Source organism: Solanum stenotomum, chromosome 1, assembly GCF_019186545.1.
Source record: "Solanum stenotomum isolate F172 chromosome 1, ASM1918654v1, whole genome shotgun sequence".
In the NCBI taxonomy this organism is placed as follows: Eukaryota; Viridiplantae; Streptophyta; class Magnoliopsida; order Solanales; family Solanaceae; genus Solanum; species Solanum stenotomum.
Genome location: NC_064282.1, coordinates 7,276,602 through 7,297,116, shown reverse-complemented (window position 1 = coordinate 7,297,116; position 20,515 = coordinate 7,276,602). Strand labels below are relative to the sequence as shown.

The window sequence follows — 20,515 nt, the reverse complement described above, 5'->3', positions numbered from 1 at the left end:
GGGGGGGGGGGGGGGGGTAAGGGTACCAAGGGAGATCCTAGGTTGAGAGTTGGGTCTTGAAACATAAGGACTTTGACGAGGGAGTCAATAGAGTTAGTTAAGATTCTTATGAAGAGGAAGATCAATATAGCTTGTGTTCAAGTCACCAAAAGGGTAGGAATCAATGTGAGGGTTGTAGATGGATATAAGTTATAGTACTCAAAAAGATTGAGTAGTAGAAATAGAGTAGGCATTTAGTAGAGAAGGAACTCAAGGAGCAAGCGGTAGAGATTAAGAGGGTGAATGATAAGTTAATGTTCATTGAGCTAGCTTTGGGAGGGCTAACTATTAACTTAATTAGTGCACAAGTGCAGCAAACGGGTTTGGACAAGGAGGTCAAAAAAACCTTCTTTGCTCTGGGAGGAGTTGGACGAGGTCGTGAGAGTTATCCCGTGTACTGAGAAACCAATTTTATGAGGGGATTTCAATAGTCACATAGGGACCACTTCGAGAGGATATGATGATGTACAAGGCACTTTCAGCTTTGGGGATAGAAATGGAGGAGTTTTGCTTTTATACTACGCAAAGCTATCGAGTTGATCATAGCTAATTCCAGTTTCTAAAAGAGGGAGGAGCACTTGGTGACCTTTTGTAGTGTGGTGGCTAAGATTCAGATAGATTCTTTGTTCCTTAGAAAATGTGATAGAGGTTTATGAAAGGACTGGATCAAGAGAGGGTATTACAACCCAACACTTAGGAAATTGGAGAGAAGTTACTGGTTATGAGGAATTCAGAGAGTAGTGAGGACACAAATAGTGTATGGGCAAGGACAACAAACTACATCAGAGAAGCAACAATAGAGGTGTAGGGGGTATCGAAGGGTTATCCAGAGAGGCACAAAAGGGATTGGTGGTGGAACGAAGAGGTCCAAAGAACAATAAAAGCCAAGAAGGTTGCTTACAAGACGTTAGTTAAAGCTTAGACGAGGAGGAATAATTAGAGGTTTAAGACGATGAAGAAGGAAAGCGAGCTAGTGGGGATGCAATTAATATGTGGGCTAAAACAATTGACTGCATCAAGAAAGCAACAAGAGAGGTGGGAGGGATCTTGAGGGGTTACCCAGGTGGAGTAGTCTAGGATAATAAGAAAGACTGACACATAGTGTTCTGGGGGAAATCGTACATGGTCTCCGGTGGTCAGGGCAGTGGCGTGCAGATCCACCGCTGAGGGGGGTTTATTGTTGAGCGCTAGAGAAAGAGATAGTCCCTGTTTAATATTATACCGTAATTACTGTCAGTTTAGATGGTAACATTCCTCCATAAAATAGCAAGCAAAAATATGCAGTCTGTCGAGAGATTAACTATTTTGCAAGGTTCCTCAATATATCAAGTAAATCTTTTTCAATCTTTCTACCATCAAGCTTAAAGTTCAACTTTCTTGTATGGTTCCTTAACATGGTAATGAAAATGTGAATAAAGATACAGTTGAAGCATCCTAAAAGTCTATACATGTTTCACACAAGGAAATTTCCTCTTGTTTCTAATATTATACATACTCTAGTTTCATGACACTTCCATTCTCGTGCAATACATTCAATACCTTTTTACAGTAGATCTTCATTGTCAATGATCATTGTGCTTTAGTTTCTGACCTGTAAGAATTTTATTCATATTTATCCCAGTTTAAACACTAATCAATTTTGAACTCAAACAGAAACCCGCCATTGGAGACCTGGGCCAGCTGAAAAACCAGTGCTCTGCAATGCATGTGGATCAAGGTGGCGCAGGGGGACACTACATAACTATATTCCCAGACATGCAAACAGAGAAACACAGAGCTATCAGTTACCTTCTGAGAAGACGACTCGTCTCTTAGGTCGTGATGACCAAAGGCTAGAAGTTGGAGTAGTGGTTTCTGGACCGGAGGGATCTTCAGCTTGTCTTGGAGAGGAACTGAATAACATACCAAGCTTAGTTTCAGCAGGATCATCCTCGGTCATCTGCATTCAGATGGAAGAAACAAATGGTAAAATACTTTCACATATATAGTGAGCACTTAACTTGTCTCAGTAAATATGATACATGTTCTGAATCAAATCCTTTCTTAAGCGTACAGGTTATTAAAAAATGGAAAACTAATATTTTCCTACTCAATTTCTGGCCAATTTCTTTCTTCTGTTTTGCATGATAGTAAGCGCAAAACTCGTAGGGGACGTTTGGTTGGGGAACGAGTTATCCCGGATTGTTATCCCACCCTCAATGTGGGATAAAAATAACACTAAAATCCCAGTATAGCTAATTCCGGGATAAGTTGTACCATGATTTTATACCAACTAAACATGGGACAAGCTCATCCTAAAATTAATCCCAAGATTAGTTATCCCATATTCCTCGAACCAAACGAGACCTTAGTCAAAGAAAATTATGAGATATGTGAAATTAGGCAACTAAATCATTGTAGATGCACCTTCCCAAAAAGTAATCCTGCAGTGCATATTATTCTGATTCAAAAGATTCCAACTACAAACTTCTCTTATTCTATTAATTAGAAATGGAAAAATTTGAATCACTCCCAACCCCAAAAAAAAGGAGCGGAAAACAGGGGAAGAATCTACAGATCCTATACAACAAATTTAACAGTGAGACAGAAAAGTTTATCAGCATTCTCCCACTGTCCAAGTGGTTGTTTTATGTTGGTAGCTAATACTCAAAAGAATCACGACACTTGGATTTATTTTTACGCAGGAAATTCTCGCCATTTTCGGATTACTGTGATGTGCCTTTCAAATTATGTAATGTCAAATCACATTCAAGATTTTACCATATATGCCGTTGGGATGTAATTACTGTATGATACTCTACAACCACAATATTTGGTTTCTTTCTTGCTCATAGGCCATTAATTATAGCGTCTCCCCTAAATTTTGAAAACTAACTTCCCTTCTAACAATGAACTGAAATTAACAAATTTCAGGTAATTTGGATTTTCAATAAAGATATAGACTGACCATCCAAATATACCTTAACCATACAAATAATACTATCTTGACCAAACTAAAAATAAAAACTAATGTATTAGTACCTTATTGTTTTATGTGCACTAACTTTTACCTTTTGTTGGGAGAAGCAGATAAGGATCCTTTCTGGAATCCTAACAGTGTCCCAAAAAGAAAGAGATCAAAGCTTACACAACGCATTTTGTCACCTGTCAAAGGACTCCAGAGGCAACTTTATAACATTCTACAGGAACCAGAATTTGAAAATATACGAAACAGTGGTGAAGATGTTACTCTAATTTATGCAAGGAACAAATACATTCCTCCTAATGAGATTGGTCTTGGAGCTATGCTGCTCGTATCACCAACTACTGCTACAGAATGCTCGACGTCTCTACCTCCAATGGCAGAAGATAACACCTCTAGCTCAAAGAAAGTTCCTGTAAAAAATCCATATCAATAAATGAATTTTGAGATGCATGCATAAGACTCAATAGGGAACCTCGGTGCACTAAGCTCCTGCTATGTGCAGGGTCCGGGGATGGTTCCGTTTTATTGGATGGAATTTCCATGAATTAGATATGTCAAATTCTACTTTTTAGGTGCATTCAATATGTCAATTCCGATGTCTATCACTATGTGCTTACCTACATGTTTGTTAGTTTTTCTGGACCTCATTGTAGAATTACATTGTGACATCTCAAAGGGCATTTGACTTACATAAGCTTGTCATTACCACTATAATGTCTTGCATTATACTTTGTTTCAGGATAAACAATAATATACTGGATCATGTGGCTATGCAAAATGAAACTACTGGAAATGAGGGTGGAAAGAAAAATGGATCAATCCTTGCAATTTTCTAATTTCTTTCACTCCAAACGCAAAGTTAGTTGCTCCCTCTGTAGCACTTCCTATTATTGCCTAAACATTCTTACTCTTTGTTTTTCCAATGATACAATGTGTTAACCATGCAGCAAACTGAGTTTGTATATGTAGAACACGTGATCTTCTGTTTCGTACCATATTAGAATTATGTTTTCCCATCTAATTCATGGGTTTGCTCATATTCTTCTAGAAATTTTCTGGAATATTCGAAACAAAGTTTGGAATATCTGAAATAGAATTAGTCATTTTTCTCTCCAAATTCAAAAGCCACACTTGCCTGCCACTCTGGGAAGCAAAATTATACTTAGGTTAGCTGTGGAATGGCAGAAAAGATTCTTGGAAATTCTTTCACCATCAAAATTTTCCGAACTACTTAGGAGTGTAACTCATTTTTCCCCACGAATATCTCAACTCCTACTCCATTCACTAATTGTTATTTATCTTTAATATTCAAAATATCAGTAAAACACCATACTCGTAAAACCTTCACCTTTCAACTGCTATCAAGTGTGAGTAAAACAACACAAATAATATTTAGACCAGTTTTCCCAAAATAACAATCCAATAAAAAGATTACTCCTTTTAAACCCTTTTTTTTAACCAAGAAAGCAGCAAATTATTGTTACCCCCAAACAGGTTTTATTCACAACCTAATAGCTGCATCCTCAGATAAAGAACTAAGCATACTCCAAACCATCAAATAAACACTGACCAAAATACTACTATCAAAAGATAATTGCAGTGACATTCTTGCTAGGATTGGAAATTTCTATTTGACATATTTATATGGGGGTGTTCTTGGGTTCTCCTAAATTGTCTAAAAACAAAATTCTTGCATACTGAATCTTGAATAAAGTACCGATTAGAAAGAAAAGGGGCAAGAAAATTATTTGAATATTGAATCTTTGATAAATTTTCAATTAGTTGCAATAACAATTTCAATATGTCAATGTAATGGCATTACATTACAAAAAAAAAAACGAGGAGGAGAAGGAAGAGAGTTACGGCAAGAGGGCTCCTCATCGCCTTTAGCTCCAAAAAGCCATGAAAATAGACGTTGGGCTACTCATCTTCCTCAAATCCATGGAAACATGTATATAGTGAAGGCTTTAAAAACACGCATGTGCTAATATTACTACACTTTTCGAACCCCCTGAACGAAAATTCTGGGTCCGCCACTTCTCAAATCCTCACCCCCTTTTCATTTGATAGAGAATCTAAGACTTCTCTCATTGGAGTTAATAGTGTAAATAGTTCAGAAATTACTGTAATCAAAGTTGATGAGCTGTCATAAGGGGAAAAAGAAAAATTCATAATAGACAAAAGTTAATGAAAAATCTATCATAATTAATATATTTCCATATAAAGGACCAGCTATAGTCTACCAAATTCTTATCTGTCTATATATATGTTGACCCGTTACCTCACTCAGGCATTTTAGATTTTGAGAACAAATCGAACTCTAAAAGTTGCAGCAGCAAATTGACCCTGATTTGAACTGAATCATTCATAATCAGATCTTATGGGTAGACAAGGTCCATGTCTCCATTGTGGCATCAAGCGTAAGTTCTATCCACCTCTGCCTCAAGTGTTACGTCATTGAAGTTACACGCGGAATACTTTATTTTAGTTTTGCATAACCTAGAAACTTAGACTCTGAGATCTGTTTCAAAACTTATAATTTTTCGTTAACTCCACCCCGTGTCTCGTTATTCTATACTATTTCTTCTGAAAATGGCATAAACCACAATACCTTCCATTAAATATATCGTGTCAATTCATCCATCACTAAGGCAAAAAGAAACAGGCTAAGGGTTGATCCTTAGTGCAACCCCATCATAACAAAAAAGTGTTGCAAACCTCCTCCCAATAATATTATGTGGTGGAACCCATGCTATAAAAAGGGTAAATGGAGCACTTGGTTAAATGTTTAGTTATTTACATAGAGAACTTGGAATCACTTCCTACTGAATATAGCTTGTGTTCAAGTCACCAAAAGGGTAGGAATCAAGGCGAGGGTAGTAGATGGATTTAAGTTATGGTACTCAAGAAGATCGAGGAGTAGAAATAGAGTAGGCATTTAGTAGAGAAGGAACTCAAGGAGCAAGTGGTAGAGATTAAGAGGGTGAATGATAAGTTATGTTCATTAAGCTAGCTTTGGGATGGCTAACTATTAACTTAATTAGTGCATAAGTGCAGCAAATGGGTTTGGACAAGGAGGTCAAAAAAACCTTCTTTGTTCTGGGAGGAGTTGGACAAGGTTGTGAGAGTTATCCCGTGTACTGAGAAAGTAATTTTGTGAGGGGATTTCAATAGTCAAAAAGGGACCACTTCGAGAGGATATGATGATGTACAAGGCACTTTCAGATTTGGGGATAGAAATGGAGGAGTTTTGCTTTTATACTTCGCAAAGCTATAGAGTTGATCATAGCTAATTCCAGTTTCTAGAAGAGGGAGGAGCACTTGGTGACCTTTTGTAGTGTGGTGGCTAAGATTCAGATAGATTCTTTGTTCCTTAGAAAATGTGATAGAGGTTTATGAAAGGACTGGATCAAGAGAGGGGATTACAACCCAACATAAGCTCGTGGTTATGGATTTAGAGATCAACAGGATGAAGAAAAAGAGGACAGCATATGCCCACAAAGGATTTAATGGGAGGCCTGATTGAAGCCAACACTTAGGAAATTGGAGAGAAGTTAATGGTTATGAGGATTTCAGAGAGTAGTGAGGACACAAATAGTGTATGGGCTAGGACAACAAACTACCTCAGAGAAGCAACAAGAGAGGTGTAGGGGGTCTCGAAGGATTACCCAGAGAGGCACAAAAGGAATTGGTGGTGGAATGAAGTGGTCCAATGAACAATAAAATCCAAGAAGGTTGCTTACAAGACATTAGTTAAAGCTTACACAAGGAGGAATAATTAGAGGTTTAAGACGACGAAGAAGGAAAGTGAGCTAGTGGGGACGCAGTTAATATGTGGGCTAAAAACAATTGACTGCATCAAGAAAGCAACAAGAGAGGTGGTAGGGATCTTGAGGGGTTACCCAGGTGGAGTAGTCTAGGGATAATAAGAAAGGCAGGCACATGGTGTTCTGGGGGAAATCGTGCATGGTCTCCGGTGGTCAGGGGAGTGACATGCAGATCCACCGCTAAGGGGGGTTTACTGTTGAGCGCTAGAAAAAGAGATAGTCCCTGTTTAATATTATACCGTAATTACTGTCAGTTTTGATGGTAACATTCTTCCTTAAAATAGCAAGCAAAAATATGCAGTCTGCCGAGAGATTAACTATTTTGCATGGCTCCTCAACATATCAAGCAAATATTTTTCAATCTTTCTATCATCAAGCTCAAAGTTCAACTTTCTTGTATGGTTCCTTAACATGGTGATAAAAATGTGAGTGAAGACACAGTTGAAGCATCCTAAAAGTCTATGCATGTTTCATGCAAGGAAATTTCCTCTTGTTTCTAATATTATACATACTCCAGTTTCATGACACTTCCATTCTCGTGCAGTACATTCAATACCTTTTTTACAGAAAATCTTCATTGTCAATGATCATTGTACTTTAGTGTATGACCTGTAAGAATTTTATTCATATTTATCCCAGTTTAAACACTAATTAATTTTGAACTCAAACAGAAACAGCCCATTGGAGACCTGGGCCACCTGAAAAACCAGTGCTCTGCAATGCTTGTGGAACAAGGTGGCGCGTTAGAGGGACACTACATAACTATATTCCCAGACATGCAAACAGAGAAACACAGAGCTATCAGTTACCTTTTGAGATGACGACGCATCTCGTAGCTCGTGATGACCAAAGGCTAGAAGTTGGAGTAGTGGTTTCTGGACAGGAGGGATCTTCAGCTCGTCTTGAAGAGAAACTGAATAGCATACCAAGCTTACTTTCAGCAGGATCATCCTCGGTCAACTGCATGCAGATGGAAGCAACAAATGGTAAAATACTTTCCCATATATAGAGAGCACTTAACTAGTCTCAGCAAATATGATACATGTTCTGAATCAAATCCTTTCTTAAGTGTACAGGTTATAAAAAAATGGAAAACTAATATCTTCCTACACAATTTCTGTCCTATTTCTTTCTTCTGTTTTGCATGATAGTAAGCGCAAAACTTTTAGGGCACGTTTGGTTGGGGAACGAGTTTTCCCGGGATTGTTATCCCACCCCTCAATGTGGGATAAAAATCCGGTATCACTAATTCCGGGATAAGTTATCCCATGATTTTATCCCAACTAAACATGGGATAAGCTCATCCAAAAATTAATCCCAAGATTAGTTATCCCATATCCCTCGTACCAAACGAGACCTTAGTCAAAGAAAATTAGGAGATAGGTGATAGTAGGCAGCAAAATCATTGTAGATGCACCTTCCCAAAAAGTAATCCTGCAGTGCATAGTATTCTGATTCAAAAGATTTCAATATAAACTTCTCTTATTCGAATGATTAGAAATGGAAAAAATTAAAACAGCCCCACCCCCAAAAAAAGGAGCAGAAAACAGGGGAAGAATCTACAGACCCTACACAACAAATTTAACAGTGAGACGGAAAATTTTATCAGCATTCTCCCACTGTCCAAGTGGTTGTTTTGTGTTGGTATCTAATACTCAGAAGAATCACTTACACCATTTGCTCTAAGACAACTTGATAAGCATGTATCAAGATTCACGACACTTGGATTTATTTTTACGCAGGAAATTCCTGCCGTTTCCCGATTACTGTGATGTGCCTTTCAAATTATGTAATGTCAAATCACATTCAAGATTTTACCAAATAAGCCGTAGGGATGTAATTACTATATGATACTCTACAAGCACAATCTTTGGTTTCTTTCTTGCTCGTAGGCCATTAATTATAGTGTCTCCCCTAAATTTTGAGAACTAACTTCCCTTTATACAATAAACTTAAATTGACAAATTTCTGGTAATTTGGATTTTCAATAAAGATATGAACTGAGCAGTCCAACTATACCTTAATCATACAAAATATACTAGCTTGACCAAAATAAAAATAAAAACTATTGTATTAGTACCTCATTGTTTTATGTGCACTAACATTTACCTTTTGTTGGGAGAAGCAGATAAAGATCCTTTCGGGAATCCTAACAGTGTCCCAAAAAGAAAGAGATCAAAGCTTACACAACGCATTTTGTCATGTGTCGAAAGACTCCAGAGGCAACTTTATAACATTCTACAAGAACCAGAATTTGAAAATATACAAAACGGTGGTGAAGATGTTACTCTAATTTATGCAAGGAACAAATACATTCCTCCTAATGAGATTGGTCTTGGAGCTATGCTGCTCGTATCACCAACTACTACTACAGAATGCTCAACGTCTCTACCTCCAATAGCAGAAGATAACACCTCTTGCTCAAAGAAAGTTCCTGTAAAAAATCCATATCAATAAGTGAATTTGGAGATGCATGCATAAGATTCAATAGGGAAGCTCGGTGCACTAAGTTCCCACTATGTGCAGGGTCCGGGGATGGTTCCGTTTTATTGGATGGAATTTCCATGAATTAGATATGTCAAATTCTACTTTTTAGGTGCATTTAATATGTCAATTCCGATGTCTATCACTGTGTGCTTACCTACAATTTGTTAGTTTTTCTGGACCTCATTGTAGAATACATTGTGACATCTCAAAGGGCATTTGACTTCCATATGCTTGTCATTACTACTATAATGTCTTGCATTATGCTTTGTTTTAGGATAAACAATAATATACTGGATCATGTGGCTATGCAAAATGAAACTACTGGAAATGAAGGTGGAAAGAAATATGGATCAATCCTCGCATACAGATTTCCATCAAACATATCTCTGAATGTCTCCCATAGTTCTTGACATTATTAGTGGACATTTTGAGGGATAAGATCTCCACCCGAAACATGGACATGTCCAGTTGTCTCTTGCTTGGGCGTTTGCAATTTTCTAATTTCTTTCCTTCCAAACGCAAAGTTAGTTGCTCTCTCTGTAGCACTGCCTATTATTGCCTAAACATTCTTACTCTTTGTTTTTCCAATGATACAATCTGTTAACTGTTAGAATATAAATAGGTTTATACAATCCTATTAGAATAGGAATAGGTTTATACAATCCTATAAGAATAGGAACAGGTTTATACAATCCTATTAGAATAGGAATAGGAATAGAAATAGAAATAGGAATACTAAATAGTATCCTACTTGGTAAAGGATTGTATTCTAGGGTCTATAAATAGGGTCTCAATGTAATAATGTAGACACAACAACAATTCAATAATATTCTTGTCTTATATATCTCACATTAACCATGCAGCAAACTGAGTTTGTATATGTAGAACACGTGATCTTCTGTTTCGTACCATATTAGAATTATGTTTTCCCATCTAATTCATGGGTTTGCTCATATTCTTCTAGAAATTTTCTGGAATATTCGAAACTAAGTTTGGAATATCTGAAATAAATTAGTCATTTTTCTCTCCAAATTCAAAAGCCACACTTGCCTGCTACTCTGGGAAGCAAAATGATACTTAGCTTAGCTGTGGAATGGGGGAAAAGATTCTTGGAAATTCTTTCACCGTCAAAATTTTCCGAACTACTTAGGAAGGTAACTCATTTTTCCCCAAGAATATCTCAACTCCTACTCCATTCACTAATTGTTATCTATCTTTAATATTCAATATATCAGTAAAACGCCATACTCGTAAAACCTTCACATTTCAACTGCTATCAAGTGTGAGTAAAACAACACAAATAATATTTAGACCAGTTTTCCCAAAATAACAATCCAATAAAAAGATTACTCTTTTTAAACCCTTTTTTTAACCAAGAAAGCAGCAAATTATTGTTACCCCCAAATAGGTTTTATTCACAACCTAATAGCTGCATCCTCAAATAAAGAACTAAGCATACTCCAAACCATCAAATAAACACTGACCAAAATACTACTATCAAAAGATAATTGCAGTGACATTCTTGCTAGGATTGGAAATTTCTATTTGACATATTTATATGGGCGAGTTCTTGGGTTCTCCTAAATTGTCTAAAAACAAAATTCTTGCATACTGAATCTTGATTATAAAGTACCGATTAGAAAGAAAAGGGGCAAGAAAATTATTTGAATATTGAATCTTTGATAAATTTTCAATTAGTTGCACTAACAATTTCAATATGTCAATGTAATGGCATTACATTACAAAAAAAAAAACGAGGAGGAGAAGGAAGAGAGTTACGGCAAGAGGGCTCCTCATCGCCTTTAGCTCCAAAAAGCCATGAAAATAAACGTTGGGCTACTCATCTTCCTCAAATCCCTCTAATGGAAACATGTATATAGTGAAGGCTTTAAAAACACGCATGTGCTAATATTACTACACTTATAATAATTAATACATCATATTTAGTTTTATAGGATATATGACTAATACATATAGTATTATTGGTACACTAAGTCCATCTACGTGGAGCCATCAAAAACCACGATTTTCTTTTTAAATTTATTTATTTTCGAAATTAGTCTCCCTTCCGCTCAAAACCCTTCAAGTATCAGCCACTTTGAACTTACTTAAGCAATTGATCGTCAGATAGGAGTACTAGGTCAAACTTAAGTTTAACCAACTAATATCATAATGAAATATTAGGCCAAACTATGTGAGCTAGTTGGCGCAAGTGTATATATAACAGCTAAACCTTGAGAATTTTCTTTTTAATTTTGGAATTGAGATTGTTTCTCCTTTAACCCTATGTATACATGCATTAGTCTACCGTTTCTCCATAATCTTAATTTACCTTTGGTATTTTGAGTTAATCATTTTTTTGTCTAGGGGTGGTATAATATAGATTGAAGGTCAATGTCATTTATTAGACCTTTGAATTGATATATGAAGTACACGTTGTTGGATTTTAAAAGGTGTGAATGAAATATGAAGAGTTGCGACTTTCATGAAAAGTTGTGACATTTATAAAAAGTTACGACTTTTTTAAAGAGTTGCGACTTTTATGAAAGGTTGTGATCTTTTCGAATGGGTTGTAACTTTGTCAAAGAGTTGTGACCTTTCCGATAAGGCACAATAAGCATTTGTTCACACTACCCTTTGTGGTCTATAAATAGATGGATTTTCTCTCATTTTAAAATAACGAAAATTCTGAACTTCTTTATTTTCTGCACAATTAAATATTCATTTACTTTGTTCATGTGGATTGCCCATTGACACTATTGTTTTTGTATCAATTCACTAGTGAATAAAATTGTTCTATCATGAGAAGATATATTACTTCAAGCCTCGGGTACTAAAGAGGAATAGCTTCCTTAAGGGACGTTGTGCATTCAGTGGGCTCGATTTTTCCTTTCTTTTTCATTCTATTGTTACAGATTTTGGTATGTTTTTTATTGTTATTAATTTATGTTTATGTTATTAATTTTTTTTTTGACTACATGATTTAAACTTTGTTGTTTATGTTTCTGCAAAGTTATTGTTATAAGTATTTATTAGTACAGATTAAATAACACACGTTAATTGAATATTCATGCAAGTTTTCTCTACTGAAATTGGACGGTAAGGACATTGATGTACTAAAAGTATAACAAAGGGTATAGGTATACCATTTCCAATAATTTGGGGGTGTATTTCTCTTTTTTCCCATTTATCAAACCACCCTTATTATAACCGACATTTCATGTGGATAAATAATTTTACTATGATAAAGTTTGAATAAATTATTTGATTAAAAAGATTAGTATTTCTAGATAAAACTACGGATCATTATTTAAAAATGAACTCCCATCCTGATTCTCCATTGAATTTGGATTGATTATATGACATCAATTATTTTCATCAAAGATCCTTTGCAGATTCAAAGAAAAAAAAAAGATATTGATAAATGAAGAAGGATGAGGACGAGGAGAAAATATGCAATAAAAAGAATAAATGAAGAAAATTAATTGAAAACGACTAAGAAGGAGAGAGCTTAGTGAATTAAAGGAATCAGTGAAAAAATAATAATTTTAAAAGGTTAGTGAATCAGCTCATATAGTTATTACATATGCTAAGATGGATGAAATTTTATAGGAAAATAATCAAACACCTAGAAATGATTTGATGCAAATATTTAATCTACTCAACATCGAAGTGTTTCTCGATACACATTTAATGATGATTCATTTATAAAAGTTATTCAATTATGAACCGAATACAAATATGATACTTAATATGTGCTTTTCACCATTCTCTTTGGTATTAAAATGAATGTCAATCAAGGGAATTATGTTCCCATTCAAAAGCTAAATGAGGTATTATTTTCCTTTTATTAAAGAATAGCAACTCAGTTAGTTGGCTTTCTAAACATTTTGGTAGGATTTGATTCCTCATCTTGTAATCTCCTAGTGCCATTTCCCCTTCTCCTACCCCTAATTTTATCAAAACAACAACACACCAATTCCATAAAGTGAGTCTAGAGAGGATAGAATATATGTAGACCTTACACTAGCTTTAATGTAGAAAGATTAGTTTCAATAAACCCTAAGTCAAGAAAAATCAGTCCAAAGCAATATCCTAATTTACTCAAAGAGAGAAAAAGTGAAAATAAAAAGATACAATCCCCCTCAAATGTGCACTTTTTGTTGGTTACTTACTGTGCTTAATGTTTCTTTCAAGAATCAATATGCCACTATATATTGATCATTAATTTGCTTATATAAGATGTTATCAAGATGAAAATCAAATACTTCTCGATGTAAAACTAAACAACAAATATCAAAGTCTATTTCTTATTACATACTAGAGAAATTGCTTAATTGATGGATCAAGACTAAGAGGTATGGTCACTTTGTTAAATCATCACAAAGAGGCAGAGGCTAAGCCAGAACATCTGTGTTTCTTTCACACAATAGTGTGTTCAAAGCCCTGCTAAGCTAAAAAAGCATGACACAAAGGGTGTTGGAGAAGAATAAGATCACAGAGCACAGCAAACTGTTGAACCACATGTGCATGTGATTTTGCTCGCCTATCATGAGTTTGACTTGCGCAAATGGTATTTGGAGGAAAGGAATGATTTTATGAAGTGTAAAAAGGGGTTGTCTTTCCATTGAGCCGGGGAGACCATCCAAATCGTAGTCAACGTCAATTATTTGATTGAGAGAACCTGCATCTGAAGACAGACAAAGAAGTTCACCATTTAGTCATTAATAAGCTTCAAACATACTCCAGTACCAGATAAAAAAACATCATGTGTGTGAAAACCTTTAAAGCAGCAAGACCAATAATGCACTACTCAGAATAAGTTTGACATATGAACTGAAATCATTACAACTCAGAAGTGCAAAGTCTCTCAGACACCATGTGTTACATTTCCTCTCAGCAGTAGTGAAGTTTATAACCAAATTCTATATCAATTAAGCAAGAGAGTCATAACCAATTTAATACAATGATAAAAAAAAAATATTGAATTTGCATAGATAAATAACCAAAAACATCACTAAACAGAAAAAAAGTAAAAGAAAAAAGCAGAACAGAGACAAAATACAGCGAAAAACATTACAAAGCAGAAAAAGTTAGCACAATGAGACTCTGAAAGCTCCTTTGTTACGATAATACCAAATTATCAAGTTAGTGCACTCGTATTTATCTTTATTTTGATACTTATGGGCCTCTTGATTTCTCTTTTTCCCTATTTCTTTCTAGAATTTGTGGAATATGGCATTTATTATTTGTTAGAACAGTCAAAGAAATTACAAAACATACTTTTCTTTTTTGATGAATAGAGAAAAAAACAGAGCAAACTAAAGAAAATAATAGAGAAGAGAAAAAAGAATAACCCAGCACCAGCAGTGCAGTTGAGTAGCAGCAGAGAAAATAGAGATAAGAAGAAGAGGAGAAGATAGAAAAAAAGATAAGAAGAGAAGAACTTACCTTGAAGAGAAGTCACAGTCCCCTAGCAGTCGAACTCTAAGCAGGTGTTTAGGAAGAGAAGTCGCATGAGTATGTTTATACAAAATTTTAATATAAAACCCGTTGCAGCAGTCGAACTCGCATACGCGCCTTTCGTTCCTTTCTCTCTTCTCGCTTCAGTCGTATAAGCACACACTTTTTCTTCTATGCCTCGCTTCGGGGAAGAAAAGCGGTAGAGGTTAGCTCCACCTTGTCCAACATTCCGCCCCATACAACAAAGTTGGTCAAATTCTATAGAACTTGCCTTCAAGTTTTGGTGGCACCTTCTCTTAGTCACATAAGACTTCAGAAGCGAACCTCTATTTCATCCACTTTGCAACAATACGATGTGTGAAATCATTACCGTATCTTTAGATAATAGACCCAAGATACTTGGTTATCAAGCCCCACTTCCATGTGAGTCTCATGGTTACGTCAGCAAACTTGCACTCAAAGTATTATATCCTGATCATGCTCAACCTGAACCCTTTAAACTCTGCAGTTTGTCTCCAAACCTATAGCTCAGCGTTAACTCCTACGCGAGTCTCGTCAATTAGAATTATGTCATCCACAAATAACATACACCATGGCACCTCACCTTAGTACCATGTCAATTTATCAATCACCAAAGCAAATAAAAACAAGCTAAGAGTTAATCCCTCGTGCAACCCCATCACAATTAAGAAGTTCTCTGAGTCTCCTCTCTATGTCCTTATCATGATCTTAGTTCCAACATAAATCTCCTTGATCATGCAACACATGCAAGATTCTAGCCTCCAAGCATCTCCATAAGACCTCTTTTGGGACTTTGTCGTAAGCATTTTCTAGGTAAATGAACAACAAGTGCAAGTCCTCTTCGCTCTCTATACAGCTCCACCAATCTCCTTAAAAGATGAATGACTTTTGTAGTCGAGCGCCCTAACATGAATCTATATTGATTCTCGAAAATAAACATACCCCTCCTAACCTTCATCTTTACCACCCTCTCCCAAACTTTCATAATGTAGCTTAGGAGCTTGATACCCCTATAGTTGTTGCGATTAAGAATTTCACCTTTGTTCATGTACAAATGGATCATTGTACTCCACATCCATTCTTTAGGCTTTTTCACGGTCTTAAAAACAATATTAAACTGCCTAGTCAATGACTCCATACATGTCCTACCCACCGTCTTCCGAAATTCCATCGGAATCTCATCAGGACCGTTTGCTCTTCCCTGTGAATCCAACGAATAGATCCCTTAACCTTTTCAACCTTTATACACATACAATACCCAAAATCGTGAAACCTCTCGAAGTGCACTATATCTCCCACCAGAATGTCCTCCGCCTCATTCAAGAGTATATAGAAGTATGACTATCAACTTCACCTAATGAGTGTCTCCTAAACCAGTACTTCATCGACCTCTTCCTTGATGCGCGTCACTAGGTCCAAGTCACGTGCCCTCCTCTCCATCGCCTTGGCTAGCTTGTACAATTTCTTCCCTGTTTTCCCCCCTAATTCTACGTACAAGCGTTCAAAAGTTATAGTGATATTCTATATATTATGTAATATGCATGTGAAATACATTTTTTATGACAAGGAAAACTCGCAGCCGCAACCCTTTGGAAGTGCGCAGGGTAAAAACCCTCGCTTCTATGCATGTATTATTAGTAATCTTAAATAGGAAATAAATATTTTTACATCACTAAGCATGATAAGATGATCTTTAATGAAGCAAGATAACGGAGATTCATAGTGTCGCCCCAACTTGCTTGAATTGAGGCATAAATAGTGGTTGTTATTTGGAAGTCAGTAAGCATGACATAAAGAAAATTCCACATGGCTAGGATACACGAAATTTTGTCAATGGGGGCATAAAAGCTTGCATGGTAAGATGGAAAAAGCATGACAAAGAAAAATCCATGTGATACACGAAATTCTGTCAATGGCGACATATAAATGCACAAGCATGGCCCCCAAGGCCTAGCTCAAGTGGCAAAAGGTGGAGGATTTGTGGCTTAGGTCGCAAGTTCAATCCCCACACCATGCAAAGCGAAGCCCGGCATTTAAGTGGAGAAGGGTAGAGGGCGGGCTCATTATCCACCGAGTTTAGAAGGCTGTGATTGATCCAAAGGGCGGGTCACAGACGAATTTCTCGGTTATAAAAAAAAAATAAAAAATGCACAAGCATGGTAAAACTGAAAAAGTATGACATAAAGAACAATCCATATGGTAGATTCACAAAATTCTGTCAATGGTGACACATAAATGGGTAAGCATGGTAAGATGGAAAAAATAAGTATGTCGTTGCTGCATCTTAGTAGCAGGAAACTCTAACTTAAAAAAGGAAACATTCATAACCGAGTCAATTAAACAATAAAACGGTAGCTAAGACAATAATAGGATATCTGCATTTCAAGAACAAGGAAATCTTGTTAAGATGAGTCAGTATCATCTTACCAAAAAATTGTGACACGAGTTTTCAGGACTAATTTTGAGACAAGGACCTCTTAAATTGACATTAAAACTGCCAAGAAAAACATGAGAAATATTCATGATTTGGCAACTCACTAAGGTGAGCTCAAACAGACTATTGGGAAGTTTTTGGAAATTGATTTTCATTTCATTTCTTTCTGGAAAAGAAGGTTATGAAACAGTAAATTCATTTACGAGGAGATGGTCAAATTGATAATAATCTCATGCTTTACAGGATACCTGATTCAGTTATGCTTAAGATTTATTTACCTGATGTTCAGCAAATAAATTTTGAAGACTCACATGCATAAACACTAAATACCCAAATTTCCATAAAATGGTGCATCTGTTAAAAAATAAAACATAGAGTACATTCCTTTTTTCATCTCTCGAGCCAAATGTTAATTAATTTTCAGTACATCTGCCAAGGGTCGATCTCTAGTGCAACCCCATCATAGCCGAAAAGTGTTCCAAGCCTCTTCCCAATAATATTATATGTTGGCACCCATGCTACAAAAAGCCTAAATGGTGCATTTAATTAAATATTTGGTTATTTACTTAGAGGACCTAGAATCACTTCCTACTTAATACATTTTTTCCTTCTTTTTTTAGTGGTGTATCCATGTTCTAGAAATCCTAGTTTTGTTTGTCTAAATCTGATTTTTCCTTAACAGATTGCACAGCCCCTTATTGTTGCTTGCTTGCTTACTGATTTCCTTAATCTGATATCGCGTTCGTGAATTTATTGCTGCGCCATTATAAATACTACTGCATTTTTTGGTTCCTACTTTGAACAATATCTTTTCTATAGTTTATTACTTCTATTTATTTTCGTCATTGCATTGCGTGACTGTCAATGTTAAGATTCAGGGTATTTGTTGTTATGGGTTGCCCATTTTTTGTTGTTTATTGCACACTTGATTACTCTATAACTGGCGTTAGTGGCTTCAGGGTTTGATGTAGTTTATGGTCATGTACTTGATTGGCAGCGGGGGCGGGGGCAGGGGTGGTGAGGGTACCAAGGGAGATCCTAGGTTGAGAGTTGGGTCTTGAAATATAGGGATATTGACAAGGAAATCGATACAGTTAGGGGTCGTTTGGTCGTTTGGTTGGGAACAAGTTATCCCAGGATAAGTTATCTTGGGTTAGCTATCCTAGGATAACTTATCCCACCATGTATATGGGATAACTTATCCCATCACTATGATATAAATGGCGGGATAAGTTATCCCAAACATGGCAACCAAACAAGATACAAAATTTTTATCCCATCACTATTTATTTTTATCCCTTACACCAAACGAGCCCTTAATGAAGATTCTTATGAAGAGGAAGATCAATAAAGCTTGTGTACAAGAAACCAAATGGGTAGGAACCAAGGTCAAGGATGTAGATGGATTTAAGTTATGGTACTAAAGAAGATCGAGGAGTAGAAATAGAGTAGGCTTTTTAGCAGACAAGGAACTCAAGGAGCAAGCGGTAGAAATTAGGAGGGTGAATGATAAGTTAATGTTCATTAAGCTAGTTTTGGGAGGGATATGTGCAGCAAACGGGTTTGGACGAGGAGGTCAAAAAAACTTCTTTGTTCTGGGAGGAGTAAGACTAGGTTGTGAGAGTTATCCCGCATGCTGAGAAACTAATTTTATGAGGGGATTTTAGAAGTCACATAGGAACCACTTTGAGAGGATATGATGATGTACAAGGCACTTTCGGCTTTAGGGAAAGAAATGGAGGAGTTTTCTTTTAAACTTCGCGAAAGCTATCGAGATGATCATAGATGATTCCAATTTCAAGAAGAGGGAGGACCTTTTGTAGTGTGGTGGCTAAGACTCGGCTAGATTCTTTGCTCCTTAGAAAATTTGATAGAGGTTTATGCAATGACTGGATCTTACGCCCCAACATAAGCTCGTGGTTATGGCTAAGTTCAACTTTCTTGTATGGTTCCTTAACATGGTGATGAAAATGTGAGTTAAGAAACAGTTGAAGCATCCTTAAAGTCAATGCATGTTTCACACAAGGAAATTTCCTCTTGTTTTTAATATTATACATACTCTAGTTTCATGACACTTTCGTTCTCGTGCAATACATTCTCTACATTTTTTTTTATAGAAAATCTTTATTGTCAACGATCATTGTGCTTTAGTTTAAACACTAACTAATTTTGAACTCAAACAGAAACCCCCCATTGGAGACCTGGGCCACCTGAAAAACCAGTGCTCTGCAATGCTTGTGGAACAAGGTGGCGCGTTAGGAGGACACAACATAACTATATTCCCAGACATGCAAACAGAGAAACACAGAGCATGTAGATGGAAGAAACAAATGGTAAAATACTTCCACATATATAGAGAGCACTTAACTTGTCTCAGCAAATATGATGCATGTTCTGAATCAAATCCTTTCTTAAGCGTACAAGTATTAAGAAAGTGGAAACTAATATCTTTCTACTCAATTTCTGGCCAATTTCTTTCTTCTGTTTTGCATTATAGTAATCGCAAAACTCTTAGGGCACGTTTGGTTGGGAATGAGTTATCACGGGATTGTTATCCCACCCTCAATGTGGGATAAAAATAACAATACGATCCTGGGATAACTAATTCCGGGATAAGTTATCATGTGATCTTATCCCAACTAAACATGGGATAAGCTCATCAAAAAATTAATTCCAAGATTAGTTATCTCTTATCTCTCGTACCAAATTCAGCAACCAAATCATTGTAGATGCACCTTACCAAACAGTAATTCTGCAGTGCATAGGATTCTGATTTAAAAGAAAAGGAAGAAACAGTTAACCCAATAATACTATTGATTCCAATTACAAACTTCTCTTATTCTATTGATTGGAAATGGACAAATTTGAACCACCCCCAAAAAAGGAGTGGAAAACAGGGGAAGAGAATCTACAGACCATACACAACAAATTTAACCGTGAGACAGAAAATTTTATCAGCATTCTTCCACTGTCCAAGTGGTTTCTTTATGTTGGTATCTAATATTCAAAAGAATCATTTACACCATGAGCTCTAAGACAACTTGATAAGCATGTATCAAGATTCACGACACATGAATTTATTTTTACGCAGGAAATTCCTTTTGTTTTCCAATTACTGTGATGTGCTTGTCAAATTATGTAATGTCAAATCAGATTCAGGATTTTACCAAATAAACCGTAGGGAAGTAATTACTATATGATACTCTACAAGTACAATCTTGGGTTTCTTTCTTGCTAAATGGTCATTTATTATAGTGTCTCCCCTAAATTTTGAGAACT

General features: G+C 36.1%; 1 protein-coding gene across 1 annotated transcript in view; it reads right to left on the bottom strand.

The window, feature by feature from the left end:
* LOC125873861 (uncharacterized) overlaps window positions 1-20,515 on the bottom strand; it is a 48,293-nt gene that overhangs the window by 8,927 nt on the left and 18,851 nt on the right. The window contains exons 2-3 of the mRNA XM_049554710.1: window positions 3,090-3,183; window positions 1,828-1,978 (exon numbers count right to left, since the gene is read on the bottom strand). Of these exons, the coding sequence (XP_049410667.1) occupies window positions 1,828-1,978 (151 nt within the window). The 5' untranslated portion in view covers window positions 3,090-3,183. The remainder of the gene's footprint in view (window positions 1-1,827; window positions 1,979-3,089; window positions 3,184-20,515) is intronic.